Below are 16,148 nucleotides of genomic sequence, written 5' to 3' on the forward strand. Positions count from 1 at the left end.
ATTTAATGAAGCGTATTAAAAAAACAACATGGCATATTTTGCGTTAAGTTAGTTGTTGCAAATAATTGGTTAATTGAAGGAACAGAAGACTTTTATTAAACCCCTGTTTGGTTTTAATTATTTTCTCATTAAAATGAAAAATACGATCGTTATTCATTACATCAAGCCATCAAATTTGAATTTATATATCTTGCGTGGGGCCCATAACAACTATATTTTTCATTCTCATTCTTCCAAAAATGAGAAACAAACGGGAGGCTAAAATTTGGTTTCACTTTCTTCGAGAATTAGTTGTCACCAAAACCAATGGGAATCAATATCAAGTTGGTATTTAAATTTTAAATTTTTAAGTTACTTATTTTGATGATTAAATTTTTCAAAGTTACTTTTCTATAACAAAAGCTTAACCAAATATCCTATCATACAATAACTAAACCTATGGTCCACCAATAATTCACATACACAAAATCTCCGACTTTCATTATGTCATAATAATGAATTAAACTTTATGTACAGAAGAGAAACTCACAGAACTCCTACAGATGAGTTCCATGGAGGTCGGGCCCACGTGGGCCCCGATGTATTCAAAAATGACCAGAAAAATGTCAATTCCACCACTGTAAGTAGTCTATAAAATATCTGTGGGTTTTCTTTCTGTACTTGCAGCTCGATTCCATAATAATAGCAATTCGTACATTATCTTTACATCGTTTGTCATATTCTATTGTACAAACCTACATTTTTACTTTCAAAATATTAACAGTATGCACCAAATCTCAGAGCCTGTTTGGGAGTGATTTTGAAAATTAATTTTTTGACCGTTGAGAGAAAAGTAAGGTCCACCTGTAAGAGAAGAAGTCAAATATGACGGTTGAAATAGTGAAATAACGATCAAAAAATCAATTTTTTGGACCAAAAAATCACTCCCAAACAAGCGGTCAATGTAAGGTACGTCCAACATTTTTCAAGATTTTTTTTTTCAAGAATAAATGAAAAATATAGAAATTGGGCCAGTAGACTGTAGACAACAACTAGAAAAAAAAAAGAATATGATCAACATGGTTTTGTCCACTAGTGTCAGCAATTTTAATCCTGTCATTTTAATTGGTAGGTGATTAATTAAAGTCTCATCATAATTAGATGAGCCAGTAGTCTTTCTTCTTCAAGGATGTGGATTAGCAATTTTAATCATTGCCTATATTATAAATGTTACCTATTCATTAAGCTTTAACCAACCATTTTAGAAGATGCGGTTTGCGTACAATCGAACATCAAGTATGATATGCTTTAATAAATCAATGTCAAACAATAATAATAACAACAAATGAAAATATCTAAGATTTAAAGAGAGAAAAGAATAGCGAAAGGTATTTAGTATTAGGGCTGGACAAAACTCTCGAATCGAACCGAATTCAACGGTTATTCTCAAATTAAATATCCGAATGGATATTTAAATCAAGAACCGACGGGTATGGTTTGGTTCTCGATTCTAGGCCAAGACCCGAAGAATCGAATCTCCGTAATTTTTTTAATCAATTTATTTTAAATAAGTAAAATTATTTTATTTTTTCTAAATAAATTGTTAACTAGTCAATTTAGTTCAAACCACAAAATATGATTTTCCTATTTCTAATTTTCAGTTCAAAATCAATTTAATCAAATTGACCTCAATTTTATCAAAATCTGTTATTCTACTGTAGTGTTATTTCTACCGAAAAAAAATCGAATTAAAACTCCACAATATTTCTCTTAATTATTTTGAATTCGCTATCTTTCTCTTTTTATGATTTTAATAATCAAAATTATAAAGAATTCAGCAAACAGAGACGTGAAACACATAAGATTGAACTACATTATTTTGTAAGAGCTAATATTGAACATATCATTAATTAAATTAACATAACTTTCTATATATTAAAAAATTTAATTATAATACAGAATCGAATGGAACCGAATCGGATCGAATGGAATCGAACCCGAACTGCTCCGTAATTAAATTTGGACTCGACGATTTCACTTACTAAATGCCCAAAAATTTCGGGTCGGTTCAATTCTCGTTAGAACCAAATCGAATCGAACCGGATCATGTCTAACCCTATTTAGCATCGCCTACAACTACAATCGAGTATGTGATTTCATATAGTCTAGTTGAGCAGCAAATTCACGTGTGAGACGCTTATCAGCTCATTCGAGTAAACTCAAGAGCTAGCTCGTTAAGGAACTTATTGGCTCGTGTGCGAGTATGATCTACAAATTGAGGGAAATTTGCATTTTTAGTGAAAAGGAATGATTAGTTTTGCCTAGCCCAGCTAAGAGCCAAGATGAGCTGAGGGGAGCGGAGCCTGCTATACTTTGATTGAGCGACCAAGCAACCTGGGTCACTTGACTTATCCCATTTTACACCCTCAAACAAGGAAAAAAATAAAATAAAATAAAATAAAATTTGTGCGTCGCATTCAGAACCCTGTTCTTGTTTTTGGATTACGCCATTTGTAAACTTGTTTCTTACATTGTAAATGATATTTACTGTGTTGGCAAAAAAAGATTGGTAGTAAAATCTACTTTTTTTAACTGTCTAATAAAATGATGCCATGGGATAGAGATAATGTACACCAAACATGGTTCTTGTTCTTTTAGTTTTATACCCAACAATAAGGTGCGTTTGATTGTGAACGTGAAATTTCCATGAAAAAAGAATAATAAATTATAGGTAATTAAATTGCCTAGAAATTATTTGTATGAAAATTGTTAATTAAATGTGTTTAATTGATTTTATTTTCAACCAAGAAAATGTTATACTTGGCTAATTTTTATTGGTAGAGATATGAGACAGAGAAGGGTTAAATAAGAGAGAGAGCAAATTACCTAGAAAATAAAAAAATATTTTTTTAAAGAGTTTTTTTTTTGTTTTTAAGAAAAATATGGTCATGTGATTAAAAGTAGAAAAACTAGGGTTGGCAACGGTTCGGTTATGGGTCGGTTCGGTCAAAACCATAACCGCACTACTAATTTTTTGATCATACCATAATCGCACCATAACCACGTAAATCGGTTCGGTTCGTATCTCGATTTGGCACGGTTCGGTTCAGTTAATAACCACGAAAATAAATTATTTTTTATAGGTTCATCCATCAAATTGATATAAAACAATTTATGAAAAAAAGTCAATAAAAACAAAAACACAATATTTCAAACGAAAATGCAAATATTATGAAACAATATTCCAAACGTAAATGCAAACATTATCCTAATTTTCAATTGTAAAATACAAATTTAACAAACAATATTATAAATATAATAATACTAAATTTTTCCTTCATTCTTAATTGTTATACATCGAAGTTACTTGATTCATTCTTCCCTACAAGTCTTACTCGCATAGATCAGCATTCAAAGTTGATTCCTATTCATCCTTGGCAATACTGGCATGTTTAGAAAAACATCGAACTCTGTTTTTACATGATCAACAGTAATAGAATGGCTAAAAAATGTAACAAATTTTCGGAGGCGATGACGACTTGGACTGTAAAGGCAGTGGAGCCGTGCGTGAGTTTGTGGTTTGTGGAGAGTAGGGTTTGCATTTATATACTGTCATATTAATGCTATTATGGGCTAATGGTAAGTGAGCTGGTCGAATGAGTCAGGTAGATGTAATGAGGAGGGGAGGGATTTTGTTTTGGTCTGGATAGAAAAGTAGTGTAAAACCCAAAATGAATTCAATTGTTTTTTTTTTTAAGCGGGTAATCGGTTCGATTTCGGTTCGACGACGTAAATACCATACCCACACCATTAAGAACCGGTTCATTAAAATCAAAATCATATCCGCCCCATTGCACCATCGGTTCGGTTTTTTTCGCCTCATTCGGATCGGTTAACTGCGGTTTTCGATTTTGACGGTTCAAATTTCCATCTCTAAGAAAAACGTCTTTCATGATAAAAAAAAATATATCAATCAAATAACATAAAACTAAAAATTTTGATGAAAAATGATATTTTTCAAAAAAAATATTGACGCGGTTTTTTGTCAATTTCCAATAAACAAACGGTCTTTTAGCGCATTAATATTCATTTTGGGCCTGTACACGATCCCCTTAGCTTAAAAGGCCCTGAAGTACTCACGATCCACGCATCTTCACAGTCGAGAAACAGCGGTGGCGAGTGGTGGTGCAGCGGTGGTGATTCCATGTGGTCGGTTTTAAGGTCTCGAGCTCTATCAAATGTTAGTCAATGGAAAATTATAAGTTCATCAAATTTCACTCGCACTTTCTGTTCCTCTGATATTGATAACATCGAAAGAAATCGAGAGATGTTGAGCTTGAATGAGGTTGAGAAAATCCTGACCGACGTGAGAGCAGACGACGTTAAAGTACTTCCAGTCCCCAAACACGTTGATTTCGCTGATTACATGGTTATCGCTACTGGTCGGTCTGCCTGGCACGTGCGTAATATAGCCCAAGCCCTAATTTACAAGGCAGGTCTGTCTATCCCCTCACTTGCATATGTATATATGTGCTGATGTTTATATAATAATGAATTTATTATGTATATGTGCATTCCCATGTTTTACAAATATTCAGTTTGTAATTACCGAATTGGATTAAAGATTTTATTTTTCATAACTAGTTTAAATGTGAAAAGTGATTCGATGCTGAATTTTAATGAAGAATTGCGAATGGATAAACTTGTTGGACACGGGTTTCAAGTGTAGAGAGCTCTCCCTCTGTTTATCAAACACTGATATAGTCAGAAATGCTCCTATATTTCATAAAAAAAGGTTCAATTTTGATCACATTTAATGTTTCGTAGTGGCTGAAGACTTAAAGTAGCTTCACGGAGAATTCCAGAAAATGCAAAATATTGGTAACACATTGGGTTTCATGATTTCATATATGAACTTGCCACGATAACTGTTTGCCCAAACATTTTATTTAATAATAGTTTTTTATAAAGGTTGATTTTATTGAGAAATGCTATACTCTATTGGCGAGGATTATCTTCTTTTTGCTACGCTAAAAGCATGCCACTTCAGTTAGGAAACATTTTGTCTCAATGTGCTGAAACCATGTGTATGGTGGGTGTACTTTTAGTTATTTTATTATATGTATATTCAATTTTAGTAATTTATAATTACGTAAGAGAGAACTACAAGAAGGGATTGTTAGCAAGGAGAGTGATGGATTTTAAGGTTTTGGCCTCTGAATCAAAATGTACTTTATGGAATCGTTACTTGTTAGACAGTGAAAATGTTCTAAGATGTAATAAAAGGTTTTCTTCTCTAGATACGGAATGTTCTAGTGTGTATATATGCAGATCACATGCATCCAATGGCTCATGCATTGCTTTCATGATTGTATTCAATGAGATATTTGGCGAATCATATAGTTATATACACTAATTATAGCTTTTTTTACCGTAATTAACTAGGTGATATTCGGAAGTCATAAATATTGAGTTCTGATGAATTGTGACCTTAGCATATTGATTGATTTTGGCTTACAAATATAAAGGTTGGTCCTTGATTTTGTATTGATTGATACTGAACAGGTTAAGCAAAAGCAGAGAGGAGTGAAGAGAATGTTGTTACCAAGTGTGGAAGGCCAAGAGGGGGGGAAGTGGATTGTCATCGACTCCGGTATCCAGTTTTTTCCATTTCCCTTTTGCTCTTTTCTCAACATAATCGTATTGGTTTTTTGTCGACTTTTTCTTCTTCTGCTTCTGCTTCATTAGTTCATTGCTGTCAGTTTGTCACACTGCTCTTGCTCTGGACCCGTGAGTATTAGTTTATTGATCAAAACCTTCATGAGTAATGCATTGCTCAGCAATTAAACTTTTTTTGAAATAATGTAGATCAACGTAAAGGTATTGAACAATGATGGAAGAGGAAATTGAGGGTTTGAATTTGTAGGTTGTTTTATCAAAACGACTCATTGACGTTTACAGCCTAAGTTTTGGTACCAGGCACATTAAATAATCTTCTCCTATTGCGACTCTTTTGTAGCATGTTTCAATATTGTTAACAAATGAGAGTAACTTGAAAATTTTGGAATTGTATGTTAGCAACAGTTTGTGTTATTAGTTGACAACTTGTTCTTATAGGCCCAATAGTCATTCATGCTCTCGATGAGAAGGTAAGAGCTTATTACAACTTGGAGAAGCTTTGGTCGACTGGAACATCCAATGAAGAACACACCCAGGTGAACCCCTTTGCTACTTTTCTATGGTACACGGTATTCCAGAATCCAAACTTTGACATAATGATGTGTAAAGTAATTCAATATTCAGAGCATGTTTGGCTAAGCTCAAAATGTTCACGTACAAGTATAAAAGTAAGTTATAAAATAAAAATAGTTTTAATGGACAAAGTTGGATATATGTAAGTTACATGTTTTGACACAAGGTAAGAGTTTCATAATTAGTAAATTGTTTACTTACAAATACAAAAATAGTAACATATCTCCACATGTTTTGACTTCTACAAACATGCTCTTGCTCATACTGCTTGAGTTCTCAAACCCATAAAATACTATTTGTAATATAATGCAGGATTTGGACAAGGCTTTTATCAAGGTTCGTCGGAAGAATAACTCAAAGAAACCTGCACAAGCAAATGCTTAGTTTGGCCTTCGGTATGCAGAATCATTGTTCTCTGTTCCCGAGAATGGCCTCAAGCTGTGAGGGCAGTTTCTGATCTTTGAAATGGTCTCGTCCTTTGTTTTTCCCAAGTATCGTTAGATATTTTGATCTTTTTGTTAGTTTCGTTAAGTGCCGATTTGTACGTATTTGGTTCAAGACTATCGACTAGCCTATAGGTCTTTCATTTTGGTGGACATACCTTGCATGGACAACTAATTCCCCGTCTATTTGTGTCTTTGGGATGACTTGACCATCTATTTGAATTCATAATGTATCATCTTGTTTCTCGGAGTTGCTGTCTCTTGCCAAATTAGGATGATCATTTGAGCTACACATTGGATCCCATTGGATCCGTTTTTATGTTGTTTGTATTGATAAAGCATTAGAAATTGAATTTTTGTGTGCAAATTGCAGAAATAATGATGTAAATATGATCCCCGGCGTGGGGGCGGGGGGACCTGAAGTAGAACAGAGAATGGACATGATGGCAAGAGAGATTTTCCTTGTACAGAAAGCAAGAAAATTTCTTCGTTTGCAATTGTTGGACCCTGCTTGGTTAAGATAAAAATTAAAATTTTGGTAGATTTTGATAAAAGTTGATAGAATGTGTGGTGAATAAGTAGTGGATCTAAGTAGTTAAAATTAGTTGTTGATTATGATTTCAATTTTAATTAAAGAATTTAGGTGAACCAAACAGAGGCTTGATGTGTTTTAAATTGCTGAAATGTCATGTCGTGTGAAATTTGATTACGGAAGGCACTTTATCAAAATAGAATCATGTTCCATGTATATTACTTTTTACATCATTGTTTACATTGTGTCATCTAATAACACACCATTGGATAATTTATAAAAATAAAAAATAAAAAATTCGCCTACGATTATTTGAAAACAGAGAGGAATGTACAAGTATTGATCAAAGTATGGGTCATTATCACATTTTCTAAAAAAGTTATAATATATTTTTATGCATTGAATAATAGGATGGTTTAGTTAAAGTTTATGATGACGGTTTAGTTGAATTTTATGTAATCGATAATCAATCAAATGACATTATTAAGCTATACGTCATTTTGACGATTATGATATTCATTTTCACACTTTAAACACTTTTATAAGTTAACTCATTCCAACAACTACTAGTGACTTGATTAAAAACAACTTATAACAAATTTTGTGACCATAGCTATTTATTAAAATAATAATAATAATAATAATAATAATAATAAAAATAAATGTTCGGTGACTAAGGTAGCACATGTTTGAAAGTTCGGTGACCAAATAGAAGTCCCCACTTAGAGAGAGGGGTACTTTTAATTTTGACTCAGTCAAAGGACCTAAATTTCACTTTGACTTTCAAAATCATGAATATTATGACATTGGCCTCTTGTATGTTAAAAGACAAAGATGCCCTTAAATGTTTTGTACAATTACAAAACAATATATTGTTGAAAGGATTTTACTACCCTTTTAGTTAATAATTGAAAATCAAACACTTCCCCACTTATAAAAATTTCAAAACGAGCTTCCAACACAGAAAAAACTCTTATCTTTTCATCTGCTTGAACTTCAAAATCTAGAAAAACTTTGAAACGTTGAAGACGGAAATTTTTTTCATCAATTACTTCAAATCGGTAAGTACATTTACGTATGTTTAATTTCGTTTTCAGTAAATTAGTATACGTTTGAATAGAGAAATTTTATGTCAACATAGTAGTTAGCATAAATTTTTTTTAATAGATCTTACCTATCAAAAAAAATGAACAGATGTATAATATTTTTCTTTAGAATCGTAGAAGAATTCCTGTGCAAAAACAGCCAAACAGTCCGACTGTTTAACAGCCAATTAACACCGACTCTGCACTGATTTTTGTTGGCACTGATTTTTTCTTATAATGAATAAATGAAGTTGATTAAATCTATTTCTTCATGTAGATATGATAATTCCCGTCTGTTATTTCGGTGATTTCGAATTAAATGAAAATAATCGGTGGGAATGAAGATGGATGATTGACAGATGTGGTTGTGTTGCAATTCCCATAACAGATAGTACATCATACTTAGAAATGTACAACGATTTACAAAATAAGCTGAATGTCGATCAATCTCAATACGATATGCAATTGAGATATCTATTTAACGATTATGGGGGTTCATCCATTCCGATTCCACCAATAGTCGTTACTAATGATGCTAAATTGAATTATCTATTAGAGTTGAATAAAATGTATCGAATTCCGACTGCTCTTGGTGTGACTTTAGTTATGAATGATGTTATCGAAGGTGAACGCGAAGATTCAAATAGGGCGGATAATAATGACCGAGGTTTTTGGGAGACAGTGGAGATAGTTCCTACGAATGATGTGGTTATTCCTGAGACAGTTGCTCCTGATCGTGATGTCGCTGTTACGCATAGAATTCCGTCGACAATTGAAGACAATGAGAATATAAATGAGTTTATAAATGAGAATTTGATTGCTTTATCCCAACAGAGACATGAGGTGGGTGGGAGCTCACAGGTTGGAACAAGTGGACCGTCCTCCAATTCTTCCCATGTGGCTCTCGATGATGAGGACTTGCAGGATGAGCAACTGTTTGAAACCAAGAAAGATTTGCAGGAAGCTGTGCACCGGTTGGCATTAAAATATAATTTTAAGTTCAAGGTAAAGAAATCAAACAAGTCATTGTTGACAGTTGCCTGCGTCGAAGACAGTTGCAATTGGCGCTTGAGAGCAACTAAGATGGACACAAATGAGTGCTTCGTAATTCGCAAGTATTCAGGGGAACATACTTGCGAAGTGGGAATTCTTCGAAACGATCACAGGCAAGCTCGAGCATGGTTTATTGGTTGACAGATAATGCACAATTATCAGGCCCCACCGACGATCTACAGACTTTCGAACATCATTAACGACGTCCGTCGAGAGTATGGTGTGGTCATGAGCTACCAGAAAGTCTGGAAGGCCAAAGAATGTGCGTAGGAGGATTTAATGGGATCGGTTGAAGAGAGCTATGCTAAATTGGTTAGGTATTGCCATAACATGGGGACAACTAATCCTGGTACAGCATTTTTTATTGAGACAGGGGGCGATAATTGTTTTAAGTATTTTTTCATGGCTCTCGGACAATGTATTCGGAGTTTTCGAAATGCAATGCGACCCGTAATTCTAGTTGATGGTATAACTCTGAAAGCTAAATATCAAGGCAAATTAATTATCGATACATGTCAAGACGCCAACATCCAAATTTACCCTATTGCATTTGGCATAGTCGACAGCGAGAATGATCTGTCTATGCGTTGGTTCTTTTCTACACTGAGGGAAGTGATCGGGAGAGTCGAAGACCTTGCATTTGTAACCAATCGGGGACAGTCTATAATAAATGGTATCGCTGAAGTTTTTCTCGAGGCACATCACGGGTATTGCATGTACCATAAACAAGGTAATTTGAAGACTAGGTATTGGGGCACAGATATCGTTTCATTGTTCAGGAGAGCAGACGAAGCTTACAGTGCTGAAGAGTGTAATAACGCGGAGTCTCTCAATGCATTGTTTAAGAAGGATCGAGAGTTACCAATTCTCGCAATGATTAAAAACATTCGTAACAAGCTACAACAGTAGTTTCATGACTGACTTGCGGCATCACAGAGTTGCACTAGTGTGTTGGCCCCAGCTCAAGAGGAGAAACTGTTTAAGGTGGCAGAGGTTGCGAGGAAGTTGAATGTGGAAGCACTAGATAGTTTCACTTCTCCGTGCAATGTGCAGGTAACACGACATATATGGTGGACTTGACTAATAACACATGCACTTGTACGAGATTTCAGTTGGAGAGTTTTCTATGTGAGCATGCAGTTGCAGTGGCCATGTATCGAGACTTTGCTGCGAGAACGTTATGCTCTTTGTATTATACGACTGAGTCTTGGAGAACAGCATATGCTGAGACTATATTTCCTCTGCCGAATGAAGTTAAGTGGGAAGTTCTCGAGCACATTATCCCATTTCATAATTTGTTGCCACCGGTAGTTGAACCGCGTGGTCCTGGACGTCCAAGTACATCTAGAATACCATCTACTGGAGAGTTTCCTCGACCGCGTAGGTGTGGCAGGTGCAGAGCCGTAGGGCATACTAGACAATTTTGTACTAGTCAAATTTTCCTAAATGACGATTAGACATATACGTTAAATGAATAATATTTCCTTTTACTTTATACTGTTCAATATTTGTTCTTTATAAATCTTTGATGTTCAATATTTATTCTTGATAAATGGTATTTATAATGATTCATATGAAAAAAATAGTTCCATACTCGGCCTACGTGTAAAATAACAAAACAAAAAATATAATTAAATTTCCAATGTGAATGTTATATACATTGAATACAAATTTACAATTATTTCATAATTACAAAAAATAATTTAATTTACAATTGAAATGTTACATATATTTAATACAAATTTACGGGTCAGCATTAAATTCGAACAAATCACATGATAGCTTCTTTCTTCAATTTTGTATCCACGATTGGTTGATTCTATCAGCCTTATACCCTATACTTAAAAATTCAACGTACTTAATGACAAATATGCCGCAGTCGTCGCTGCAATTGAACAAGAATGAATCAATTCAGTACTATGTAACTAAAAACTAAATTTGAAAGATAAAAACAACAAAGTTCAAACACTTACCTTACGGACTATCGCGATGTCGTCGTGTTCCGAACAATCCGCAATCTGTCCTGTACATTTATCCCCGCTTGTCCGGCCATATAGGAACAATTACAGCCACGGACTCCAGGTTTCGCTCCAACTGGCCTTGTGTCAAACATGAATGATATGGGTCGTACACACATATAGTCGAGTCAGCAAAAACAATTTCCAGTGTAACATAGTGTTTATTGATACACGCTGGAATGTACATATGTGTACAACCCTCCCATGATTTTCCCCCCGACACTCGGTGACAGTCCTATCACCCACTCGAGCATATATTCTGGTACCGTGTACTCGTTACCCATAAGTTCGAGCGACTGATACTCTATGGTAACGGCACGCAAGAACTCGGTGTTTAATATGACTCGACCATGGACATCAAATGATTTTGGATGTCTTTGAGCTCGATCTCGCAGCAAGTCCATGGCCAGGTCGATGTGCTGCAGCAGGAAATACCAAAAAAGTATGAGTTATTCATTTAATAAACACAAAGTGACGTATACATAAAATACCGAAATGAATACTTCACTTACATCGTCGGCGAGCCAAGCTCCCGCAGTAGTGATATCGTGGAACCACTTGTAAGGGCCCGAGACCGTCCTTTGACCTATCGTGCAGCTAACTCTGTAAAAAATAAGGAAATGTTAAAATAAGCGTAGACGAGTTAGCGTACAGTGCTTTATTAAAATCATACAATACTTACCCGATGATACTTTTCCGCCACTCTGTCTTGAACGCTTTCCACTTGGCATTGTCCACCTCCCTGAATAAGTTCGGGTGCATCTCATCGATGAACGTCCTCCTCTTGGCCTCAACCGTGATGGGGGAAACAACATACTGTGACGGCACTCTCAACCTCTTGCCGACCACTTGCTCCATCTCGTCAACAGCATGTCTTTTACCCTCAATCACGCCGGGCTTCCTCTCGACGTCCGGGGCCACCTCCTCCGCCCCTCCCGTCGGGGCCTCCCCCTCCTTCGCCACCTCCTCCGCCCCTCTCGTCTGGGCCACCCCCTCCATAGACAGCCACAATGACTCCAATGTCTCATCACGCAAAAATGGGGGTGACCCCCCTCTCCATCACCATCTCTGCCACCCTCTCGATCATGATCTCCGCCATCCCCTCTGTCCCCCCATCTTCTGCCGGCTAAATCTCCTCTAAGCGTCGCTACTGTATCCTGAAGGTCGACAACAGAAGACTATAGTATTTCAACATCATGGGATAGATCGTCAACCCTCCCTGTCAACTCTCGTCCTAGATCATTGACCCTCTCCGTCAAATCTCGTCGTAGCGCGCCGACCTCCTCCGCTATAAATCCAGTCAAACGAGCATATAAATTATTACTGTGTGCCGGAGACACACGGGGGAGGTGTCTGGACGGAGGTGATGCCAATGGCAGCGGTGATGCCCTCGGCGGAGGTGATGCCACTAGCGGCGGTGATGCTCTCGACGGAGGTGATGCCAATGGCGGGGACGATACTCTCGGCGAAGGTGATGCCAATGGTGGCGGCGATACCCTCGGCAGAGGTGATCGTGGATTAGCTGGACCGCCCTCCTACATAAATAATATTACAAATTATTCAATAAATTTATACGTTGACGATATTCAATAAACTATATTTCATTCACATACCCAATCTCGATCCAAGCTCGGATCAGACATCTCCTCGTCTGGGGTGTGCAGAACGCCTAAATCCCGCACAAGACCCCGAGCCTCCTCTTCCATCGACGACGTCAGCTCAGGTATGACATCAAGCTGACATATTGACATTTCAACTACTTAACGATCATGTAAACAGAATTTTAAACTACGTATAATATAAATCACAAATGCATAATACTTACCTGAGAATCGTCGAGGAGGGCCGATAACTGTTTCCCAGTGGGACATCCCTTCGCTCACAATGATCTCCAATGATGCATCCGAGGGCAGCGTGTCTCCCCTCGCTGCGCAAAGCGGGCCCCCAGTACAGGGACTGTTTCATACACTCAAATCTGTAACACATACACTTATTATGCACAAATGTAATATGCTAAAACTTTAACTTTGATTATATTAAATATTTACCTGCACCGCTAAGGGCAATCCATATGTATCTTATTTACGCATCGACCCCCTGGGCCTCGAGTGTGCTTTGGTGAAGACATGTACAATGTCTTCGTAGCATCTCCGGCCCCATGGATAGTTGTTGAACGCATCGATGTCGTCAACAACTTGCAAATGAAAAATGTCGATGGTAGTCTTCTTGTGATGACACCTCATCACACTCTCGAGGATGTAGACCAGCCCAAGTTTCAATCTATCTAGCATCTGGTCGCACCCCCTAATTGCGACCATCAAGTCGAGTAGAAGCACCGACCCATGTCCCTGGGAGTACATCTCGTACAGCCTATTGCTTCTCTCAATGGTTGTATCGTCGCCCGTAATCCCCAGTCCAGTGATCAATGTAAACTCAAACGTCGAGAAACTGACGACCTTGCCCCCTAGGTCGAATTGGAGGAAATCGCCATCGACTGTGCTCAGAAGCTGACATACAAGTGCATCGATGTCATGAGTATTGCACCTCTCGCAACTGGTACAGTGGCCACAAGAAGGACCGTCGTAGCATATTTCTGTGCTGATCATCGAGCAGCTCCAACACAGTAGTAAAACTCTCAAAACTACTGTTCCAAGTAGCCTTCCCCGCCATCCGTCTCAACTCCCCATCTAAATGATACTCCATCCTACAAAAATTCAAATGTTAGAGCATTGAACAAGAGAAAATAAAGCATAATCTCACAAAATCAAGGGAACCGAATTCTAACTACCATACAATACACATTAAAATAAATTAGTTATAAAGAAAATTAATCACAAATATTACATTTGGAAAATATATTTTTTAAAAAAATCAAATTAAATACATTTTTCAAAAAAATTAAAGAATATAAATATTATTTAAATAAATTAGAAAAAAAATCAAAGGTGAAAATAAAAGAACAATAAAATGAACAAAATAAATTGTTAATTTCGGACAGCATTATCTATTCAATTATTAAATTATATAAAAAAAGCAATTATAAAAATTACTTAAATAAATAACATCATTATTATTTAATCAAATTAAAATAAATAAATTATAAATAAAATTAACCTTGTAATCATTTGGAAAATATATTTACAAACAAAAAATTCCAAATTAAACACATTTTAAAAAAATGTAAAAAATATTTATATCATTTAAATAAATTTGAAAAAAAATTAAAGATTATTTCATATAAAAAAAAAAAGGGAACAACACCCATGACTGTTTCCGGCGAGTTTCGTGCTCATCGAAAATCGCCATTGTCGACGCCATAGAGGTCTAAAAATTACAAAAGAATCACATTTTTCACCCCAGCATGCCCACAATCTAACTACTCATGCTCATAAGATCTAATTAAACCCATTAAATGTCATATTATTCAATAAATTAATCAGAACAAAAATGCAATATTATTCCATTTTGACAAAAATCTGCGAGAAAACTAATTGGTATCGTTCTTTTCGGTGTAGATCGTGCTTCTGGTCGGCGATTTAACTCACTATGACGTTGGTGTAGTTGGCCGGTGGTGGTCGGTTAATTTTCAAGCGACTATTCGTTTTTTGGTCGGTCGGTTAGAGAGTTTTTGTTTGATAGTCACAGTCTTGAAGGGTAAAATCGTCCTTTTAGTGTAAAGTTTTTTTTTAACTTAATTTTTTTTAATTCATTTATTGGGTCAAAAGCCAATGTCAAAATTTGCTATAGTCCAATCGGCCGCGCTATTCGTACAGAAGGCCTTGACAGAATGAGGTGTAAAAAAAAAAAAAAAATGGAACCAAAACTTTGGAGTAAATTTGAAGTCGACCCGACCTAGAACTCATTCCCATTCTCCACAATCCCCAACGTCAGAAGCCTGTAACAGAGGCGAAAAAGGCGATACCGACGAAGGCGATCTACTCTGCCATCTCTCCGCTCCGACTTCAGCCATCTCCCCCATCGTGAACGTATAAATGTAGACATCTGACGAAACCGAAGCCGTTCAGTCAGTGTAATGTGAAGGCGTTCGTTCAAATCCCTAGAACCACAATTTTCTCTGGCGAATTTGCATCAAAAATCAGGTGAGCTTGATATGTGATTTACATGGGTAAGTCGAAGATGTTGATTTTCGGTCAAGTCAGTGTAATTATGAAGCTGTTTATCTGTCCAAATTTTGGTTGATGATTATATTTGTGTTCTTCTTAAGAACGCAGAATTTTTTTCAAAATTAGGGTTATCTAAATCATTTAGATTTTTCTCTTTGCCTCAGCACTTTTACGTGCAGTGAATTTAGCTCGTTCCCAAATTCTGGATTTTACAATGAATTATAAACTTTTGTAGCTTGAAATGCAATTGAATGGATTATCATTGTATTTGTCAGTTTCTTTCATATTAGTGTATCATCCCTTTGGCTTTCCAAAATCAATTCATTTGGAACAAAAATTACCAGCATCAGCCAAGGAATCATAGAGTCAGCAGAACCAAAATTTGGATTAAAATTTTCTACAAAGCAGATTCCGAACCAAAACAATATTGTGAAGAATGTAATTATAAAACAAGTGTTTGGCTGATTGCATTTTATGCCCTTTCTTGAATTGTTGCATCGTGTGTAATATAGAGTTTTTTGCAGCTTCTAATGGTAGGACCGAATGATGGAGTCTGCCATGGTTGTACACAAAGCGGTCACTTTTTTGCGGATTGTGAAAATAAGGTCCGTTGCCCGTGGTGTAAAGCTGCGTATGTCAAGTGTTTTGCAGTGGTGAAGAAC

The 16,148-nt window shown here is 36.2% G+C and overlaps 1 protein-coding gene across 1 annotated transcript; it reads left to right on the forward strand.

Annotated features, from left to right (window-relative positions):
• Positions 1-3,510: 3,510 nt before the first annotated feature.
• Positions 3,511-7,027, forward strand: LOC111407609 (protein Iojap-related, mitochondrial). The gene is made up of 5 exons (XM_023037216.1): positions 3,511-3,546; positions 4,055-4,471; positions 5,545-5,632; positions 6,097-6,194; positions 6,544-7,027. Exons 1-5 carry the CDS (start codon positions 3,511-3,513, stop codon positions 6,613-6,615), a joined length of 711 nt encoding a protein of 236 aa, XP_022892984.1. The 3' UTR covers positions 6,616-7,027.
• Positions 7,028-16,148: the final 9,121 nt, after the last annotated feature.

The sequence above is a fragment of the Olea europaea genome, chromosome 1, assembly GCF_002742605.1.
Source record: "Olea europaea var. sylvestris chromosome 1, O_europaea_v1, whole genome shotgun sequence".
In the NCBI taxonomy this organism is placed as follows: Eukaryota; Viridiplantae; Streptophyta; class Magnoliopsida; order Lamiales; family Oleaceae; genus Olea; species Olea europaea.

Coding starts and splice junctions, on each gene's coding strand:
- LOC111407609 (XM_023037216.1), top strand. CDS start 3,511: ATGACGACTTGGACTGTAAAGGCAGTGGAGCCGTGC. Junction 3,547..4,054: donor TAAAGGCAGTGGAGCCGTGC/GTGAGTTTGTGG, acceptor ACGGTCTTTTAG/CGCATTAATATTCATTTTGG. Junction 6,195..6,543: donor CCAATGAAGAACACACCCAG/GTGAACCCCTTT, acceptor AATATAATGCAG/GATTTGGACAAGGCTTTTAT.